Source organism: Saccopteryx bilineata, chromosome 3 (assembly GCF_036850765.1).
Source record: "Saccopteryx bilineata isolate mSacBil1 chromosome 3, mSacBil1_pri_phased_curated, whole genome shotgun sequence".
NCBI classification, from domain to species: Eukaryota; Metazoa; Chordata; class Mammalia; order Chiroptera; family Emballonuridae; genus Saccopteryx; species Saccopteryx bilineata.
In genome coordinates, this window is record NC_089492.1 from 102,267,013 (window position 1) to 102,287,984 (window position 20,972).

The window sequence follows — 20,972 nt, forward strand, 5'->3', positions numbered from 1 at the left end:
TCTTTGTATATATCTTTTCAGGAGTTATTCTGTAATGTCAGCATACCTCAGTTATTGTGTATATGCAAATGTGTGTACGGACAGAGGCCCACAGAGACAGGAGAGCTAGTGTTCCTGCACTCTCCAGAGGGGAGAAAGTAATTTTGTAGTTTGGGGAAGGCCCATGGCTTCTTAAAAGTGTTTGGTTTCCAGAGACTAAAACTTGAGCCAACCCCAGAGGGAAGTGCTGTGGCTCTTGGGATGGTTAGGCAGCAGCCAGCACTGGGTACCCACTAGCAGCCCTAGTAGGTAAGGGGGGCCTACAGGGCACAAGCCCCGTGGAGCTCCCCACATCCTGCCTGCACTGTGGGGATGACTTGGTGGTTGGAACTGGGAGTGGAGGGTGACTGCCTGTGATCCTCAAGTCTGTGTGGCTACTTTCTTCCTTTGTTTCACCTTGGAATCTCTGTAAGGACTCCGGGCAATAGAGAGCTTTGTGCTGCTGGGCTTTGCACTTTCAGCATGGTTCACTCAGATGGCATGGCAGTTGAGGCGGTAAGGGTGCATTTGGGGCAAGAGGTAGGACTCTATGTCACTCACTGAATGAGTTGCATAATCAAGGGTTAAATGTTTCTCACAAGACTGACTTCTCTTTCCTCTATTAGTTTGGAGTGTTTGCTTTTTAACCTCTGTCTGTAAGAGTTGCTCCTTAAATTTTTATTTTGGCAGTGATTCTCTTACACAGAGCATAGTAACCACTCCCCTTATCCCCTACAGAAGGTCCTGTGATCCATATGCAATGGCCCAAAGAAAACATAGTACCAGATAAGTGAAGTCTCTCTTTAGTCTTCTGACTGGGGTAGTCACTTCCCTGTAACTCACACCTGCTCCCCTCACCCCTGTCCCAGCTGCACAGGTGCCGGGCTAGGTCTGGCAGACAGAGATGAATGGGAACCTGTCTCAGGAGAGCCAGGCTTTCCCTAAGGTCGCTCCTCTTTCTTGTCCAGCCCCGTGCCCCAAGCGATTGACAAGGAGTGAGGAGGGCTCAGCGAGGACTCTGAATTGGCATGAATTCCCAGGGCTGCTCTTCCTGAACAAAAAGAAATTGGAATTTGTTGGAAAATATTTCACACCAAGTTGTTGAGCTGTTGAATTCACTTTCTCAGACCGGCTATTGCAAGTTTTTGGTCCTATTAAATTGGGAAACCTGTGATTCACCGATAAGGATCAGACAGTAACTTGACTTAGGAGAAGCACATGCTGGATTTTCTCATATTTGACTAATTGGGTACCCCGGTACATGTTACCCTTGAGGGAGGCTCACCTACAGTGATAAGTCAGGGGGAGGAGCAGAGTAGAAGCCATGAGTGGTCCGTGGCAGCAGCTCCCCACAGCTGCTTGGTTGGAATGCCACCTGCAGGCTTCCGAGGATGGCATCTTTCATCCGCCTGTGACAGAGAGCTTCAGGTTTTTCATACTTTACTCTGGCTATATTTTGTTTATTTCCCAGGTGGTTCCCTGGGACCAGTTCCACCTCTGGGGCACGTCCAACTCTGTTGCTGGCAACCACAGAGGCCCCTGAGATATGTGTGCTCTGGGAAGCTGGTCCTGTTCCTGGGCTGGTGGAGTTTTTGCACAGCAGATGCCAGCGAGGGGGTGATGGCTCCCAGGATGTGTGAGGTCAGGGGATCTGTCTCAGCTAACATGGGCTGAACTTCACACTTACAGCCTATGCTTGTTGGCTCGATGGTTTATCCTCTGCACTGCTGGGAGGCTGACAGGCTTATTTCACAGTCTGGAGGCTGTCACAGCCTCTGTTCCTGCAGAATGCTGACTTTGCACATCTGGCTTTCTCCAGGGGTACAGCTGAGTATGGTCATGGAAGTTTACTGGGTTTGGTGGCAGTGAGGTAATCTCGAGGCAATCAAAGGGAATCAGGAATAATTTGCAGGCTTCAGCAGGACAGTCATATTGTTAACACAATTAGTTTCATTAATCCTCTCTAATCATCTAAGGTAAACAGACAGCCTTTGAAGTCAGAGAAAACATCTTTATGAAGAAAGGAGAAGATGAAGTGATCGACTCCTTTTTTCTCCAAGGCACTTATCTTTGTGATTCTCAAACAGAAGAACAGAACGTTAAAAGCAATCACCACTTATTATGTGTGCAGGAGAGAATCAGGGGAAGGGTGGGGAAGAGTCTCTTCAGAGGTCATGCTGAAGAGGGCTAGAAGGGACCGCTATGATGGATTTGTCCATCCCTCTTTCCTGCAGGGTATTTGTAAGATTGGTTGGGGTGAGAGGTGGGAAGGATTTGGGATAAATGAGGCACCCTGCTCTTCAGTGGAGATCTGTAAGTAAACATCAGATCAGCCAGGGGACATCAGCCCAGTTGGGATACTGAAGCTGTCTACTTCCTCCCTCCCTCCCTCCTTCCCTCTTTTCCTCCCTTCTCCTTCTCCACTTTATCTATTTTATGTCTTGTTATGGGAATTTTCAAACACATAAAGAAGTAGACAGAGTTGAATAATGATCTCCTTATATCTTCTACCCAGTTTCAACTGTTATGACCAATCACCAGTTTTCTAGTTGGTAATTAATGATGACCACCCCCTGCCTCTATGAGGGTGTTCTTATTTATTGTGTGTTGTTCATTTGTTTGTTAATGAAGGAGCTCCCATAATTTCTTTATTTTTTTTAAAGTGATAGGACAAGAGATAGTGAGACAGACTCCTGCATGAGCCTCGACCAGTATTTACCCAGCAACCCAGTCTGGGGCCTATGCTCAAATCAGCTGAGCTATCCTCAGCGCCAGGGGCTGACACTCGAACCAACTGAGCCACTGGCTGTGAGAAGGGAAGAGAGAGAAAAGGGGGAGAGGGAGGGAAGAGAAGCAGATGGTCGCTTCTCATGTGTGCCCTGATTGGGGGTCAAACCTGGGACGTCTGCATGCTGGGTTGACACTCTATCCACTGAGCAAACTGGCCAGGGCTAGAATTTCTGATAGAAGTTTCTTGTCTTTTCTTTCTCTTTCTTAGAAGATCAGTGGGCCAACAATTTAGGCTGATGTAGAGGTTATGGAGCCTGAGAAGCTACCTCCAGGGCTGGAGAAGCGGATGGAGGAGGTTGGGTGGTGGAGGCTGGGAGGGCAGCAGGACCGGGCCCATTTGGTGGGCTAGATGGATTCGTGAGTGGAATTATCTTTTCATTTTTACTTTTAACGCTTTATAAGGCTACTTATCTTCAGCAGACCTGCCCACTCTGGAGCATGTTTCTCCTAGGAATGGACGTAGGTGTAACACCTTCTGTACCAGCAGCCGTGTCACCATCATGTAGTCTTCACTTGGCCTCTGTTCCGCATCCTCCCACCCTGCCCTGTGTCTGGCCTTAGAATACCCTGTGGGGCCCTTGTGGCCACAGGCCTGGGATGTAGGGGTGCCCCGCTGCAGCCCCCCGCCACTGCCTTCTGACAGAATTCTGGAGGTGAGATGTTTAGCGCTCAGGGGAGGGACACTCAGTCTGTTAGAGCAACAGCAGCAGGCCAGCAGGCTTCTCAGAAGCAGGAATGCCTTTATGCTAACTTCAAGCATCATTTCAGTTTTCCTCCATTTTTCTCTCATCACACAAATGCAACCACCTTGTAACAAATGCAACAAGTCAGTTCAGTGGTGCGTGATGTCAGTGTGTGTGTGAGTGTGCGTGTGCACGTGTATGCTGGTGCACACAAGGGGGGGGGGTTGTCATCTCTTTTGAAGATATAGAAAGCTAAAAAAAAAATGCAAGGCTTTATAAGCCACATGTTTGTGCCCCGCGTATGTGTTTGGTGGCAGTGGTTTGGAGGGAGGAGGGAGAGAAGTCAGAATGGACCCCACCCAGGGCAGTGAAGGCAAGGCCTCTGTGTCAGGGTCTTTTTAGATGTCTGGGCAGGTCTCTCCTCATCTTCTCAGTCTCCATGTGTGGGAAGGCCCCTGGCATCAGTTCTTAGCCTTCCAGGCTCATGGCTTAAACTACAGATTGATACCCTTTATCCAAGAGCCTTAGGGCCAGGTTTTAGAAATTCAGACTTCCTTTGACATTAGAAGGTGAATATAGTATATATCTTGTACATTATATAACACTCCCAGCAGATTCTGGGACAACCCTTTATGATGCAACAAATTAGTATCTCTGTAATACAATTGTATAAATAGTCACACTAAGTGAAATAAATATAGACCATAGTAGCCTTATGTCAGATTGGGTCAGAGTTTGTTGCCAAATGATTTTGAGCTAAACTTCAAAAGAAATCCAGTTTTTGGAGCTTTCTTTGGATGTCAGGATTGTGAATCAGGGATTCTGGATGTGTACCACCTATCTGCTAGTGAAGACCAAAATCAGATCTTAAGCTTGGACCTGCCCCCCAAATTCAGGCTTGTCCATCGGTGGTTCTTGGCTGTCGCTGAGCTGCCCCCAGCCAAGACTGTCCAAACGCTGCTCCCAGTGTCCCCTCCCCCCTGCTGCACGCAGCCTCCTGCTCTCCCAGGGACAGTTCTGTGTTTTGCTCAGGCCAGTAATCTCCCTGCCGGCCTGGAGCTCCTCTTTCTCTCACTCACTATACCCAGTCCATCAGTAATCCTTTTGGCTCTACCTTCAAAATAGCTTCAGAAGCTGACCAGTTCACATCTCCTCCACTACTCCCAACCCTTCCTAGCCACCAGTTTCTCTTACCTGGAGTATTATTATTATGTTGGCCTCTAACTTGCACCTGGATTACTGCAATAGCCTCCTCAGTGGCCTTCCTGCTTCTTCATGTGTGCCTAAGGCTTATTCCCGGTACATTAGCCAGAGTGAGCCTTCAGAGTGTCTGGTGCAGCATGTCCTCGCTCTGCTCAGAAGCCCCTCTGGCCCCTCACGGCACGCGGAGCCGGAGCCCAGAGCCCAGAGCCCGAGTACTGACTACGCTGCGCCTCTCTGACCGCTCCAGTCACACTCATCTCCTGTTCCCCTTCTGGGCCTCTGCTCTTGCTCTTCCCTCTGCCTGTTAATGCTCCTGTTACCCTCCCAGAAATCCACAGGGCTGGCTCCTTCTGGCATCTGGAAGGCCTTCCTTGATAAATTAATAGATAACACACAGTCACCAAATTCAGACTTTGAAACCTGCCTTTTTGCGACTATGACATGAAATAACTCTAAATGAAAACCAGCATGAGGTTCAACTCACTGGAAAAGATCTATAAACTAAAACTAGCTTCAAGTTACATCTACTCTGGGCAATAAATAAAGTGTGTACTCTTATAAGGATAGATTTGAAAAGTTTAAACTTAAATTTCCATTAGTCTTTGAAAGGCTGAGGACTATCTTTGTGCTTGGGAAGTGGTTTATTTCTTCTGTTTATTTCAAGCCCGCTTCCCTTCATAAGTGGTGATTGTAGGTGGCCCTAAACTGTTCTTTCAAAGTAGATGTGAGTTCCTAGGATCCCGTTTTTAGGGTTTATAACACAACATACATGTGATATAGCTCTTTTCTGTGCTCATCCAAAATATCACATGGAAATCTCTCATCTGTGCTACACAGCCATGGATTCAGGTGCAGTGCTGACATTCAGAGCTTGACCAGACCATTTTCGGATGCCCTGTGCCATGTGCTTCAGGAAGTCATCTTCCCTCCTAGTGCGGATGCTGGTATGGGTTCAGCACATGCATGTCTAAGCTGTGTGTCTAGCTGCGTCAGCCTGCTCACTTTATAAGTCCTGAGACTGCAGCAGGGGGCCAGTTACTCAGATGCCTGAATAGATTGCATCTGATTATTGTGCCTCAGCTTCCTGACCTGTGAACAAGAGCATTGAGCTACATAATGTTCTTTAAGCAACAAATTTATTATTTGATTTTTTAAATCACAAATTATAGTAGAAAGTAGAAGAAAAGTACAAAGTTTAGAATACTGTGGATATGCACAAAGGACAAAATCACCCATTATTCCACTCCCCCATAGATAATCTATTTTTCCCTCTGTGTATGTACTTACCCATACATGCTGTAATTGGATTATAAACTACATATTCCTTTATAATCTCATTTTTACTCTGCTTAACACTATATTTTGAATATCTTTCCATGCCAGCGAGTATAATTCTACAAGCTTTTTTTTTCTCACTATGGCATGGTATCTAACGATTTGAATATGCCACAATTATTTAAATAGTTAGCTATTATTGAACAATTAGTTTCTAAGTTTATACTCTTTAAAAATGCTGTAATGATCATCCTTGTATTTAAATTATTTTTGCACGTGTGTGATTTGGGATAAATTCCCAGGAGTAGAATTGCTAGGTCAAAGGATTTTTGTTATATAATGCTAAACCGCTCTCTACAAATTTTGCGCCAATTTCTACTTCATTAGCAGTGTGCTTGAGTGCCTATTTCTCCCCATTCCCACCAGCACTGGATAATTTCATTTAAGATGACATGTTTTAGGACTTTCCCATTAAGGTGGTCTTGGAGCAAATGTGTTTGTTTCTTTGCCTACTCAAGACCCCATTTCAGTCACAGAAAAGGAAAGAAAGGGGGTATAAAATTCTGTGACAACCCAGGAAGCAGAAGGAAGCCATCATTAAGCTATTTCAGTGAATTTCTAGGGATGAAAGTAGAGGACAGGATGGCAGCTGCTGGAACAGAATAGAGGTACTGCAGAGCCCAGAACATGTGCAGAGGAGCCTAGAGCCAGCTGTTCTACAGAACCCTAAAGGAGCTCCAGGTTTGGAGTCTATAGTTACAACCTTAAGGACTAGGAGTGGGAGAGGCAGCTGAAAACCTGTGACTAAAGGTCTGTATGTGGAACTGTAGACTTCCCTCACTGCCAGAGACCCTGGAGCCAGACCCTAACTTCAGTGTGAAAAATTGGAAGATTCTTTTGAAGAGAAATGATCTAATGGCTTGGAGTGGACTAGCAAGGCTGGCGTGGGGATCCCCTGCTCCAGTGGCTGGCTCCCACTCTCTAACCCAGTAGTTTTCAATCTTTTTCATCTCATGGCACACACACAAACTAATTACTAAAATTCTGTGGCTTGCCAAAACTATATATTTTTTGCCAATCTGACAAAAAATGGGTATAATTTTGATTTATTCACACGAAATGAATGACTGTTGGCTGCTTTCATTTTTTTTTTTTTTTTACTTGTCTAAGGAAAATAGGTCATACCCCTGATTAAATAGTCAGGTATTGCATGTTTGAAAATTCTGTGGCATACCAGTTGAAAATTGCTGCTCTAAACCTAAGGCAGATAGGCTGGTACCTTCAGATTTATGTTGTATCCATAAACCAAAACAAAAAAGGAAAAGATGCCATAAGAAAGGATGCATAGAAAATATGAAAACGCTTCTGGAAACAACATATCATCAGAAATAAAAGTTCAGTGAAAGGGTTGTAAAGGAAATCTCCTAGAATGTGGACTAAAAAGATAAAAGAAATGGAAATATATATTTATAACAAATAGTAAGAGACATAGGGATTGATTCTATTGGTCCAACATCTGAATAATAGAAATTTCATAGAGAAATCGAAAAGAGGCCAATAACAAAGAAGAAATAGAAAAGTATCTCCCACAAGTTCAATTTCATTCAGCACAATGAACCAAAACACATACCCGGAGACGTATCATTGTGAAATGTCAGAACACTGAGGATAAAATATTCTAAATCTTCCAGAGAGTCGAAACAAAACAAAGTCATCTACTAAGCAACAAAAGCAGGCTGACATCAGAATGCATTGGCAATATTTATGTTAGGAGCGAGTTCTGATAATGCCTTTTTTAAACCTAGATTTCTGTATTCAGCCGAGCTATCAATCATGTGTGAGAGGACAGGCATACAAAATCTTCGAAAGCTGGCTTTCTATACACTCTTAATCAATATTTCAATCAGAATGGTCTTTACTGGCAAAAACAAGGTAATAACCCAGCACAGGGAAGGTGATGGATTCCATCACTAGCAGCACCCAGCAGAGCAGGGAAAAAAAGTGACAATACTACATTCTGCGGCAGAACAGAGAGCAGTCACTCCACCCGAAGGGGACAGTGGGGAGCTCCAGAAAGGCAACCCTGAGAGAAAGGGATTCTAGGAAGATGTGAAGATCTAAGAAAGCCAATTGGTAGAGTGAAAAAAAAAATCCATTTGAATTTGATACTAGTTATTTTCTCCATTGATATGTAATACCACTTTAAAAGTCATAACAGTAAATACTATTAATTAGTTTTCAGATTTTAGAATCAATATATACACAAAATGTGGGGGGAGAGGCAGGCAGAGGTCGGGAGGGCTGGAAGCACTAATGTTCTCTAGTTAGAAGATGGAGGGCCAAGGGATATCATCTATAGTTCATGGACCAGGAAATGGACGCTTTGCATGGCTCTTTGGCAGTTGTAGAGAAGGACAGAGGAGGAACTGAGACTTGTGCTGTATAATTACTTTGTGGAGGGAGAAGGTGAGTGAACTAAATCTTCATCAGGCAAGAGAGATTGTCTAAAATAAGAAGTCATGAGATAGAGGTATAAGCTTTTTATTTAGGGACATGGCAGTGACCATTTGGAAACCTAAATAGAAATGATTAAAATTGGCTCCCTCTGGAGACTCTCAATACAAGTTCACATGTGGTCTTCTACTTTTTAAAACGGAATGTGTCACACTACTTAGTTTTGTTTGTATTTTAATAAGCCAACAGCACAGAAATACATGCCCGAAAAGCAACTTTGGCGATTTTGACAGGCAAAATAAAAGAAAAATATCAGCCTTTGATTATATTTCTTTGCATATTTGAACTAAGTGATTTTAAAATTGATTGTGACTTAAATTTCATGCTTCTGTGATTTTTATAAAAGTGTTTTTTTTCTCATAAGACATAGTTCTAAATATATGATGAAAAGTAGTGGCAAACAGGACCTGATGTACATAAAAGGCACCATCCAGCAGTATTTCCAGCTGTGTGTTATTCCCCAAGGCCGGACCTCTGGCAGGTGCATTTGTGTCTTATTGTCTGAGCCTCCCAACTGCTTTGCTCTGGGTTTGATGCACCTTCAGCTGTGAACTCCAGAAGGACGATGAAGAAACTTGACTTTCTTCTTCTTTCTTTAATGAGTATATTTGAGCCAAACTGATGACATATGCTGGGGAGCAAGATCTCAAATTCTCCTGAGAATAATAGTTGTTTTTTTTTTTAACTTTATTTTTTCAACTACTTTTACATCCAAAATCATTTTGTATTAGTTTCAGGTGTGTAGCTTGATGGTTAGACAATCATATGCTTGACAAAGCGTTCTCCCCAATATTTCCAGCACCACACACAGTTATTACAATATCATTGACTAGAAGGAGCTTCACTGTCATCATGCACACAGCGTGAGCTCCTTGAACAGCTCACAACGTGTTCTTTCCACACAATCTCCTTGAGCCCATGCCATTTGCTGGGCTGTCTCCCAGGCCCCGAGGTAAGAGCACATTGGGTTCAGAGTTGGAGAGCCCTGGTTTCATCCAGGCTTCTCCAGGCTGTGAGAGTGTGGGCAAGTTGCTTAAATCTCCAAGCCTCAATCTTTTCATCCCTGAAATGGTTAAGAATAAGGCTAGTGCCTTCCTTACCCAGAGAACAAACATGTGTAAGGGGTGTTTGTTAGCGTTGTGATTATTATTAAGAATAAAACAATCTCTCTTCTTGAGGAGCTCCAAGTGATGAGGAACACTTACAAAGTCTAGATTTTGAAGGGAGTTAGGAACTGAACATCTTTGTGAGCAGCCATTCATGAACAGTTCTGCTAGGTGGTAATACTGCAGAGCCAGAAAAGTGCCTGGTCTGAAGATAATTTTTCTGGTTTCACAATCTTGAGCTTCTGTGATCCAGGTGGATACATTCAGCTTCACTTGGAGGCTCGAGTGATGAACTGCCTTGCGCCCCACTGTTGATCAGGAACTGTGACCCCCAAAGGGAGCACAGGTTTCTGCTCTAGAGATGCTCACAGTCTGGGCAGGAAAGAACCATAATGACCATTCAGCTTACATTTATAGGATGCTAGCTGTATAGCAGACTAGCTCTAAGTGCTTAAATTAAACCATCTCATTTAATCCTCCCAACACTAGGAGGCAGGTGCCACTGACATTCTCCATTTATAGATGAGGAAATCAAAGCAAGAGCCGCACAGCTTGTAACAGGCAGAGCTGGGATTTGAACCCAAGTAGGTTAGCTTCAGAGACTTTACTCATAAGAATTTTTTTTTTAAATTTATTGATTTTAGAGAGGAAGGGAGAGAGAGAGAGAGATCAATTTGTTGTTCCACCCATTAAGCGTTCCTTGGTTGATTCTTGTGCCCTGACCAGGGATCGAACCCACAACTTTAGAGTATAGGGATGATGTTCCAACCACCTGAGTAACCAGGCCAGGACTATAGCCTTTACTCTTAATCATTACAATATACCGCCTTAAAATAAATAGGAAGCATAGAAACATACATACAAATGCACCCAGTGAGAGAGACCATTGCAAAGCAAAATGCAAAGTGCAGCTCAGTTAGAGGGGATTTTTCACTTCACAACTCTGGGGGTAAGTGGCTGCATTTCCTGCTGTTTGCACTCACCATCTCCTCTTCTGTAGGATACACAGTCATGTGCTCTCATTTCCCTGAAAGCAGATGGAAAAACTATATTGTGACTGAGTGATGCTTTGCAAACCATTACACCCGCCCAATATTAGATTTAGCACCTTTGAATGTTTTCTCAGTGCAGGAAAGAATATACATACACATTGAGTTGTTTGTTTTTAGCAGTCAGTCATCAGACGGAAGCCAGCTCTCTGGGTCTATTTCTGAGCCTGTTGAAAAGAGGAAGCAGGTGCTAACTTGAGTTTATTCCTCTGGGGGCCTGGGGAAAGCTAGTATCCGTGACACAGGCCTTCTGCCCAGCCAACTGAACTTGCACACAGAGATGACGGCTGCGGCTCCTGCTGGTTCCTGTGACAGGCTTTGGGGAATGGGAAAGCACTGTGTCAGCCGGTTTTGAGGGACGTTATTTAGGATGTGTCTGGTAACTGAAGCACGCTGTTCACTGGGGGATTATTGGCGGTTAGAAATAGATAGCAAAAAAAACCCAACATGGCATTAAGTTCCATTTTGTAAGAAGCTAATTTAAGAACATGATTTCAAATATCAAATGGTTTGAAAGAGCATACATAGAGTGAAAAATAAGCCCCCTTTCCTGATTTCTGGTTGCCCAATCCTGGGGCAACCCCTGTTTCCTGTTGACTAAAACTCCTAGAGGTAATCTCTGTGGGACAAGTGTGTGTGTGTGTGTGTGTGTGTGTGTGTGTGTGTGTGTGTGTGAGAGAGAGAGAGAGAGAGAGAGAGAGAGAGAGAGAGAGAGAGAGAAAGGGCACATACACCCACTTTATTCACGGGGTAGACTTGCATAATAAATACATTGCACCTTGCCTTCCCCCACACACTAGTATATCCCAGAGATAGGACCCTACCAGTCAGTACATTTACATCTTTTGATTCTTTTTTTTAGGGCTTGCATAGTGATCAACCAGATCTAGTGTAACTTATTTAAGCTGTCCCCTATTCATGGATGTTTAGATCCTTAAGGTCGTTACAAGCCCTTCTAGAGCATTTGCTCTGCTTGTCTTGTTTTGCGTCAGAGGAAATTGAGATCCATACACACAAAGGCAGGTTTAAATAATTCAGCTGGCTCTCAAACCTACCTCTGGGGTGTGTTTTTCTGGCTATTATCGTATTTTGATCACAGAAGACAGAGGCAGGTGACCGTGCTTTAGAGTGTGTTTTGCACCTGTGGGTTGGCGTGTGAGCATGTGCCTACACAGGTAGATGTGCATTCTGTTGCATGACAGATGTATTCTTGAAAAACTCTGAATGAATCCTAATGAATCCTTTCATTTTTAAAAATGGAATATGAAATTTCAAATGGCCCAAGGGTGGGAGGATGATTTGTTATTTCAAGGAAAATTGTTGGGCAATCCTTATATGAAAGGATGACATTTTTTTCCTTGTTAAAGAAACGTCTTCGTTGATCTGTGGTGGCGCAGTGGATAAAGTGTCGACCTGGAATGCTGAGGTCACTGGTTTGAAACCTTGGGCTTGCCCAGTCAAGGCACATATGGGAGTGGATGCTTTCTGCTCCCCCCACTCTCTAAAATAAATAAATAAATAACTAAACGACTTCATTGAGGTATAATTTATGTGTGAAAAAGTGCCTCTATTTTAAGAGTACAGCTTGATGTGTTTTGGGTTTTTTTTTGCATTTTTCTGAAGTGAGAAGCGGGGAGGCAGAGAGACAAACTCCCACATGCGCCCGAGATCCAACCGGGCATGCCCACTAGGGGGCGATGCTCCATTACAACCGGAGCCATTCTAGCACATGAGGTGAAGGCCATGGAGCCATCCTCAGAACCCAGGCCAACTTTACTCCAATGGAGTCTTGGCTGTGGGAGGGGAAGAGAGAGATAGAAAGAAAGGAGAGGGGGAAGGGTGGAGAAGCAGATGGGCGCTTCTCCTGTGTGCCCTGGCCAGGAATCAAACCCGGGACTTCCATACACTGGGCCAATGCTCTACCACTGAGCCCACCGGCCAGGGCCCTGACAAAGCTGTGCATTCATGTAACTACCACCCAATCAACATATAGAAAACTTTCATCTTCCCCCAAAGTTTCTTTGTACCTCTTTGTTTATAAAAATTTTTAAATTGAATATATACTTTAGTATTGTAACATATAAAACTGACAAAATCATTCAATGATCCTATACCTCTGCATTCAGTTCCCACATATGCCTCCAAGAGGCCACTGATATGCTTTTTGTTACTATAGGTTAGTTTTACCGGTTCTAAAACATCATATAAGTGGTAGCTGTTTTTATTGCATATATCAGCAGTTCATTTTTTTTTCTTCTTTTCCAAGTGAGAGGAGGGGAGATAGAGAGACAGACTCCTGCATGTGCTCTGCCTGGGATCCACCTGGTAACCTCTATCTGAGGCCGATGCTCTGCCTAGCTGGGGCCATGCTCACAACTGAGCTATTTTTAGTACCTGAGGCAGAGGCTCCACAGAGCCCTCCTCAGCACCCAGGGCCGATGTGCTCAAACCAATCAGGCCATGGCTATGGGAGGAGAAGAGAAAGAGACAGAGAGAGAGAGAGAGAGAGAGAGAGAGAGAGGTGTGGAGAATCAGATGATCACTTCTCCTATGTGCCCTGACCAGGAATCAAACCTGGAATATCCACTTGTCCAGCCAACATTACCAATGGGCAAACCAGCCAGGATCATCAGTTCATTTTATTGAACTGCTGAGTAAAATGCCATCAGATGGACAAAGCTTGATTTGCATATTCATTTACCTATGGTTGGACATTTGGGTTGTCTCCAGTATTTGACTGTTAGGAATGAAAGCTGCTAAGAACATTTGTGTATAGACTAATGGCTTCCCAAGTAAATCATCTCCATAATTCAGTTGTGAAGGTCCAGTTTAAAATCAGGCTATCCATTCATTGAGTTGACATGTATAAATATGTATTAAATCCCTCTCGGGTGCTGGACAGAAAGGGTTCTTCCCTGCAGGGATGTACACTAAAGGCTGAATAATCTTTTTGCACTGCTGTGGAAAGTGATTGAAAAAGAAACAATCTTTCCCTTATTATATGAAAGTCAGTACTATTGGAAGCCTGTTTTCAGAGTAGAACCTTAAAGTATTTATTTATGTGTGTGCCCTTTGCTTTTCAACCAGTTAATGCATTCTAGCAGTAGGGCTGGTAGCAAACTCCTCCTCAAATGAAGAGTCTTTAATTTAATTAGCTGTTAACTTCCAAGTCTGCTCCCAGCAGCTGCTCAGGATTTGCCCACGTAGTGCCTTAACGATTTGTGCTTTCCAAAAGTGGAAGCTAGAAGGATGCTTGCTGCCTGAAGGTCTCCTGCTCTGTCTGGCTTGCCTCTGCCATGCCAGGTGCCTCTGGGGACCAGAGCATGCCCGAGGTGCCTCCAGCAAAGAATGGCCAGCAATAAAGGGGCAGGACTTGGACAGTAGGTCTTCTGCTTTGGGAAAGAAATCCTGAGCCTTCCCTCTTTTCTCTCATGCCACCTCCTTCCTCACTCCCCACCCTTCTCCAAGTAAAGAAGAAACAGTCTATTATTTAAGACTTAATTGGCATAATGTGGGCAGTGAAAGCCTTACTTCCTCCTTCTCATCCTTTCTGACCCAATCCCTACTTCTGGTTTCTTTCTAGGTCCTCATGTTTGACAACATGGAAAAGGAAGTGAAACTCAAATTGGGCACGTGTGACCTTTGTGTGTTGTTCTGTTGCCCAGAGGTCTCCACTGAAAGCTGAGCCTATGGTTAGGAGGAAGCTTGACTGTGAATTTATGACCTCCTTTGCCTCTAACTTATCACCACCAAAACACAGGCACGTAGATACCTGTGGGTCACAGTGACACACAGCAATAACACTTAAGCTTGCTGCCCAGTGCTGCAGCCTTGGTGGGGTGCTAGCCCACTGGGCAATTGTGGTGTGGTGGTAAAACACTGGACTGAGAGTCAGGAGTTGAGAGTGCCACTCACCTCCAGGTTTACCAGCTCCAGGGGACTCATTCAGGTGAATGGTGCCCCCTTGAGTTGGGCAGTGGTGTGCTATTACTAGTCACGCTATATTGGCTAGTTATCTTAACCTCAGTGTTCTCGTATATACAATGGTGCTAATAATACTTGTTATCTTACAGGTTGTAAGGAATACATAAAATAATGTGTGTAAAGGGCTTTGTGAATGGTCAAACACCATTCCCCAAAAAAGTGCCCCGGAGTCTTTTTGCTTTCCAGAGATTTTATTTTCATAGGTCTGTGAATGGTTTGGGCATATATGCCTTGTTCTTTAATTCAAATGGTTTAAGCCCAGACCTTCCCCATGGGCTAAAGGGCAGAGTGGGGCAAAGTGTGGGAGACATTGCTCTGCCTTAAACCAACGTGGCTGGGGAGCCAGACGACTGCACCTGAGAATGAGGATGAACCCAGCAAGGCTTAGAGGAAGGAGCCCGGGACTGGGTTGTCAGAGAAGGCTTCAAGGGCCAGGCAGGGCTTGAGTCAGAAACTCCAGCATCATCTCTCCTGTATGTTCCAGGAAGCCCTGGATGGGAATCTGGCTTAGAGCTCTCTAAGTTTTTGCATCTGAAAAGTAGGGAATATTGCTGGCCTCCCAGGCGATTAAATAAACGAATGCTGGTAAAGTACCGAATATAGTGTCTGAGGCATGAACACTGTATGGGGCTCATCCATACACGGTCACCTTCCCCTTCTTTTGTCATGAACAGCTCGTGGTCCTCTGATGACCACCAGGGCTGTAGCCTTTCCTGTCCTGAGTTCCCCTGGGTTGAGCACAAAACTTTTACTTTATTCTTTATTTGATAATCACAATGAGACTAAAATCATTATGTGTCCTATAATAACATATAGTAATACTAACTTTAGGCAAGAGAATGTCTTTTTTGTTTGTTTTGTTTTGTTTTTGGATGTTGTTGTTGTTGGGGAAGGCTCGATATAGTGGAAAGAACAGTAACCTAAAAGACATATTTGAAGACTGGCTTTTTTATAACAACAGCACCAACAATTACTGAGTAATTCGTGCCAGGCATCATGCTAAGCACTCCACATAGATTATCCCATTTAACATCATGACAGCCCAAATGACACAAGACCTATTATTAACTTCATTTTATGGAGGAGCGTGCTGAGGCAGAGAGAAGGTAGTTGCTTGCTTCAGGCTGCAGAACCAGTAAGTTCACGGTTTGCCAACACGAGCTGAGTGTCTGCTTAGTGCCAAGAGCTTTGCACGTGTGTCTCATTGAGTTTTCACAACAGCCCATTTCACAGGTGAAGAGACTGAGGCCAAGGCTCAGGGAGAGTCAATAATTGCCTGAGCTGGTAAGTGATGGAACTGGGATCCAGTCCTGGTCTGACTCCCAAGACTGTGTCTCCCTCACAGTTCTACTGCCTTATTTCTGGCCTCAGCTGGCAGGGTAGCCAGAGGCCCTGGAGCTTGAAAGAGAATCATAGTCAAAGGAACAGAGATAGTAGCTGGGAAGACTCATCCAATAAAGGTACAAAGTTCAAGGAGATTTGATAAATAAATAGGGTTGCATCAGGGAGAACTAAGTGGGGCCTGGAGGGCAGAAGAGGGAGCTCAGCACTAACCCTTGGCTTAGCTGGGAGGAGGGCGGGAGGAGGCCTGCTTTTATGTAGTGCCAGCTGCCTGGTGGTGATCACACTGACAGCTTGCAGAGGCTGCTCGGGGCTGGGCACTGACGCTGCCTCATGATCCAGGCCCCATAATTGTGAGCAGAATCGGTGATGAAACTAATTTGGCTATGAAGTTGTTCCATACTTCCACCACCTTTTGTCAAACCTGATAACCCCTGCATTCACCCATGCTGAAGTTTCACCACCCTAGATGGATTCTCAGAGCCTTCTCACTCGCTGGCTGGGACTGGGCCAGCGTACTGTGGCCATCTGCCGAGGCTGCAAAGCTCTCTGTTGCTTTTGGCATGTTTAATAGCTTAATTTCTAGTTCTCTGTTTGGAAATGCAGTTCGTTGGCATTGAAGCTGCAGTGGGTGCTAAAATGGTTTCTGATTGCTATCTTGAATGTTAATATCCTAAAACATTTTATTGTCAGTGACCTGTCCCCCCTGCCGCAAGTCTCACTACTACCCCTTTTGCAAAGATAGGCACACTGCCGGCCTCTGGGTCGCCTCGCAGCCCGCCTCATTCCTTTGCTGCCTCCTCCCTGCTTTTCACAGATAGCATTGTGCTTGGCCAATGAAGCCCACAGTCATGGGAAATCTCTGACTTAGAGGATATGAGAAAGCATTTCATTTTGCCTTGCGGGGTTTAATGGGGGATGATCTAATCTCTACAAGGCATATATTATTTAAATCCCATGCTTTTAGACAATCGGGCCCCTGATATTTTTGCGATGTGGTGGAGACGGGATTCTGGTTTGGCTCCAACCAACAGCTCCGACTGTTGCTGGTTTTCCTGTTTGTAATTCAGTGCAAGGGCTGGGTTAAGCTTGTGGCGGGTGGGGTGCGGGTGGGAGGGGGGATGACACAGTACTAGTTGGTGAGGGTGCTGGAGAACGTTTTCTTTACTCAGAAATCTGAAATCACAGACTCTTGGGGCAGAAGGGATAGGGAGAGTCATCTCACGGCATCACCAGTTTGTTATTTGGTTCCCATCTGGATGGGTATTCGGCTTGAGATCTAGGTGAATGTCTCCTGTGGTGCGTGCCCACATCCTGCCCTGACAGGGCGCCTGAACTGTCACCAAGGACCTCCCCTAGGAGGCATCGAAGACCCGTGTTGATGAAAGTGAAGTTTTTAGGGAAACATCAAGCACTCTCAGCCATTCGTGGCTGAGTCTGGAAATACGGTGGGGCTCATGGGTGGGAGTGGCCAGAGGAACCTGGCTTGTGAGCTCAGTGAGGACTGGAGCATGTCAGTTCAAGCTGAGCGTTTTCTCTTCCAGGGAGTATGTGGTACTGATGGTACAGCTGCCTCTTTTTTCCCCCTGCTCACCTCATTTGACTGTCACTTTGGTACAGATCACCTGCCCTCCTTCCTGCCAGGGGAACAGAATCGTGGAGGAGGGAATGATCCCAGAATAAGCTATGGAAGTTCTGAACCTAGAGCCTTTTCCCACTTCTTCGAATGTTTATTGGGTGTCCCCTGACAGGCAGACAGTGAGCTAAGCACTCGGGATGGGAGTAAGATTCTCATACTCTCTGTCTAGCAGAGGAGACAGACGTAGACCACGGAGTGCGGCTGAATAGGAGCCAGAGTGAAGATACGGATGTGTACTGTGGGAACATGCACGAGGGATAATTAAGTCTTGCTGGGAATATCTGGAAATGCTTTAGCGAGGAGGTGATAATCGACTTGGACCTTAGAGGAGGAGGAGGTCTTCACCAGAACGACCCTTGCACATGCACTTGCTCATGTGTGCCTGCTCTCTGCAGGAGACAGTGGAAAAGAAAAGGGGAGGTAGTGGCTCCCACCCTCCAGAAATTCACAGCTTGTTGGGAGACAGGCCTGGCACAGGGTAGCCAATTAAAGCCCTGCAGAGATAGACGGGATTTTGCAGGCAGGGGCAGGCAACTGGGGGCATTTGGTGGCCTTGGCTTTTCAGAGTTCCTACTGTCTCTCATGGAGGACACAGTTTCTGTAAGGATAGTTCAGGCTTGCGAAGAGGCCCAGCCCCTCTGACTTTCATGCTGTCTTATGATTTCATCAGCCTGGTTCTGTATTGAAGTAGTAGTTAGCTGGATTTAGAGGTGTGGAGAGGAAGTGAGGGTGCTTGGAGAGAGGGTCACGAGCAAGACGTTAGCAATAGGGCCTCTCTCTTTACAACCCTGTGAGAATCTGGAGTTTGCAAAATGCATGTGCCAACACACAACCTGAGCGTGGGGGTCCTTCAGTTTCATGCAAGCACAGTGCACATGCCCAGCCTTTCCTTATACTGTTACTGCCACCTTGAATGCCTCCCCTTTCTTGCTTTCATAGAGTCTCCCAGACTGCTTTTTCACATTGATTTCAGGCTCACCAGACTCTCAGTTATTCTCCGTCTCGTCTCATTGAGCTGGGTTCAGCCTCGTTCTCTGGGCTTGAAGTCCCCGATGAGACAGTAAGCACTTTGAGAGCAGGAGTAGTATCTTATGCTTCTCTTACTTCTCCTGTGAGTACCTTGTTGTAGAACCAAGGACATAGGTTTCTTGACACAGTTCTGGCAGAATCTCAGCATTGCCACCTACTTTGGAACTTGGAACACCATTTCCTTAACTGCAAAATGGGATCACACAGCGTATCTAAACCTCAACACTCTTGGCACTTTGGGCTGGATGGTTCTTTGCTGTGGGGCTGTCCTGTGTGCTGTAGGATGTTTGGTTGCATCCCTGACCTCTACCTAGTAGATGCCAGTAGCAGCTCTCCCTCTCCAGTCATGACGATCAAAAATGTCTCCTGCTATAGCTACATCTATTTGAATTGATTGCTTTTAGAGAGATAAGGGGGTGGGAGGAGAGAGAGGGAGAGAGAAAGTGAGAGAGAGAGAGAAAGAGAAAGAAAGGGGGAGAAGCATTCATTTTATTGTTCCAGTTTGTTGTGTATTCATTGGTTGCTTGCCTTATGTGCCCTGACCAGGGATTGAACCTACAATCTTGGCTTTTTGGGACAATGCTCTAACTGACTGAGCTAACCAGCCAGGCCTCTCCTGATATTTTTATGTCCCCAACATGTTCCCTGTGTTAAATGTTCCCTGGGCCAAGTTTCCCTTGTGCACAATTGCTTTCGGTTGAGAACTACTGGAATGATCTACCTGTTGGGTATGCATCCGACCTCCTGGAGCTGCTTCCAGAAAGTTATGGATAGTCTGGAAACGTGAATTCTCCTTCCATCCCGGTTCACCTGGCACTTGCTTGACACGTTATAGGTCGATGAATTGAATGGAACTGTGATTCTAGGTTTTAGCAATTTGGGGTGGAATTGTCATGGAACTCTTGGGTTGTCCCGACAATATACTAACAGCGTCACTGTCATTTTCTTAATTGCAGATTGATCTGGAGCCAGAAGGCAAAGTGTATGTGATCATCGATCTTTCGGGGTCGTCGGGTGAAGGTAGGAGAGAGCGGCCTCAGCTTTGTTCTCTTCCATTGACCCTTTGTCTTCTGGACTCTCCCCTCCCTCCTTGGCTGGGACATTTCACCGTGACATTTAATTAATTGGAACACTTGAGAGGAAAAGGTTATTTTGAAGATGATTGTGCCTGGGTACCAAAAGGGACCAGCCATCTGTTAACTTTGGTGGAGCAGAGGGAGGATTTGCAACTTACCCAGAGAGGCCAATAACACAGGCGTTCCTGCATGCTGGTGCGCCAGGCAGGCTTTGGGGGGGTGGGGGCTCCCGTGGGGTTTGTGTGTGTGGTGGGAAGGAAGTAAAACCAGTTGGTCTAACGGTATCCAGAAATAAAACAAATAAGGTGTCAAATTTCAGAATCTTAGTTTTGTAGAGCTTTTATAGAAGTGCTACTTTTTTTTTAAAATATATCAATATATATAAGCCACTTCCTTACGCTGGGAAAAGCCCCCTGCTCTTGGACTTAACTAGGGTGGGGGACCATCTGCGCCCACTGGCTGACTACACAGGGTATAGACGTCCTCTCTACTCTGTGTAGTTTAATTTTCCTTCCTTTGCCTTACACGCTCTGCCATCGATCCTGTCTTTGAGTTCTTACTACATTTAAGAGCTTACAGCGATGAGGACTGAGCAGCCAGGGTTAAAGGGAAGACGGGACGATCCAACCTTGGCCACAGGGGAACGGGGAGATTGTGGCAGACTTAGGTTCTAGGAAGGTTGGGAGTTAGGACTGAAATTTAGTTATTGGGACCATCTTTATTCTCCTCTCTGTGGCAAGGGGATTGAACAGTGGTTTTAATGTCATGGCAGATAGGTTGGAAGACTCTTGCTGGTTCCTCTTAGCAGTGAGAACAAGTGGTGTTGAAGGCCTGTGGCCCAAAGGGAAAGAAACAGCTCACTTAGGCCCTGGCTGGTAGATGTGGGCCTTTTACAGCATCTCTCCTGAATCCTGGGGATTGCAAGCACAAAGTCACAACCCCAGATGGTCTCGCCTCCTTTAGGGAGGAAGCTCTAGTCCAAGGTTCAGTAATGGAAGAAGAGATCCTGTAAGCAAATTCAAAGGAGCTGATCAAATAGTGGACTGGACAGTGGTGCCTGATGATTTTCTCTTTTATTTTTTAATTTTTAAATTTTATTTAAAAAATTGACTTTAACAGGGTGACATTGATCAATAAGAGTACATAGATTTCAGGTAAACATTTCTATAGCATTTGAACTATTGATTATGTTGTATACTCATCACCCAAAGTCCAATCATTTTCTGTCACCTTATGTTTGTCCCTCTTTACACCCTTCCCTCCAT

At 45.1% G+C, this 20,972-nt stretch overlaps 1 protein-coding gene across 2 annotated transcripts in view; it reads left to right on the forward strand.

Annotated features, from left to right (window-relative positions):
• PRKCE (protein kinase C epsilon) overlaps positions 1-20,972 on the forward strand; it is a 513,463-nt gene that overhangs the window by 165,284 nt on the left and 327,207 nt on the right. For both annotated transcript variants that reach the window (XM_066267045.1, XM_066267046.1), the window contains one exon: positions 19,588-19,651. In XM_066267045.1, coding sequence (XP_066123142.1) covers positions 19,588-19,651 — 64 coding nt within the window. The remainder of the gene's footprint in view (positions 1-19,587; positions 19,652-20,972) is intronic.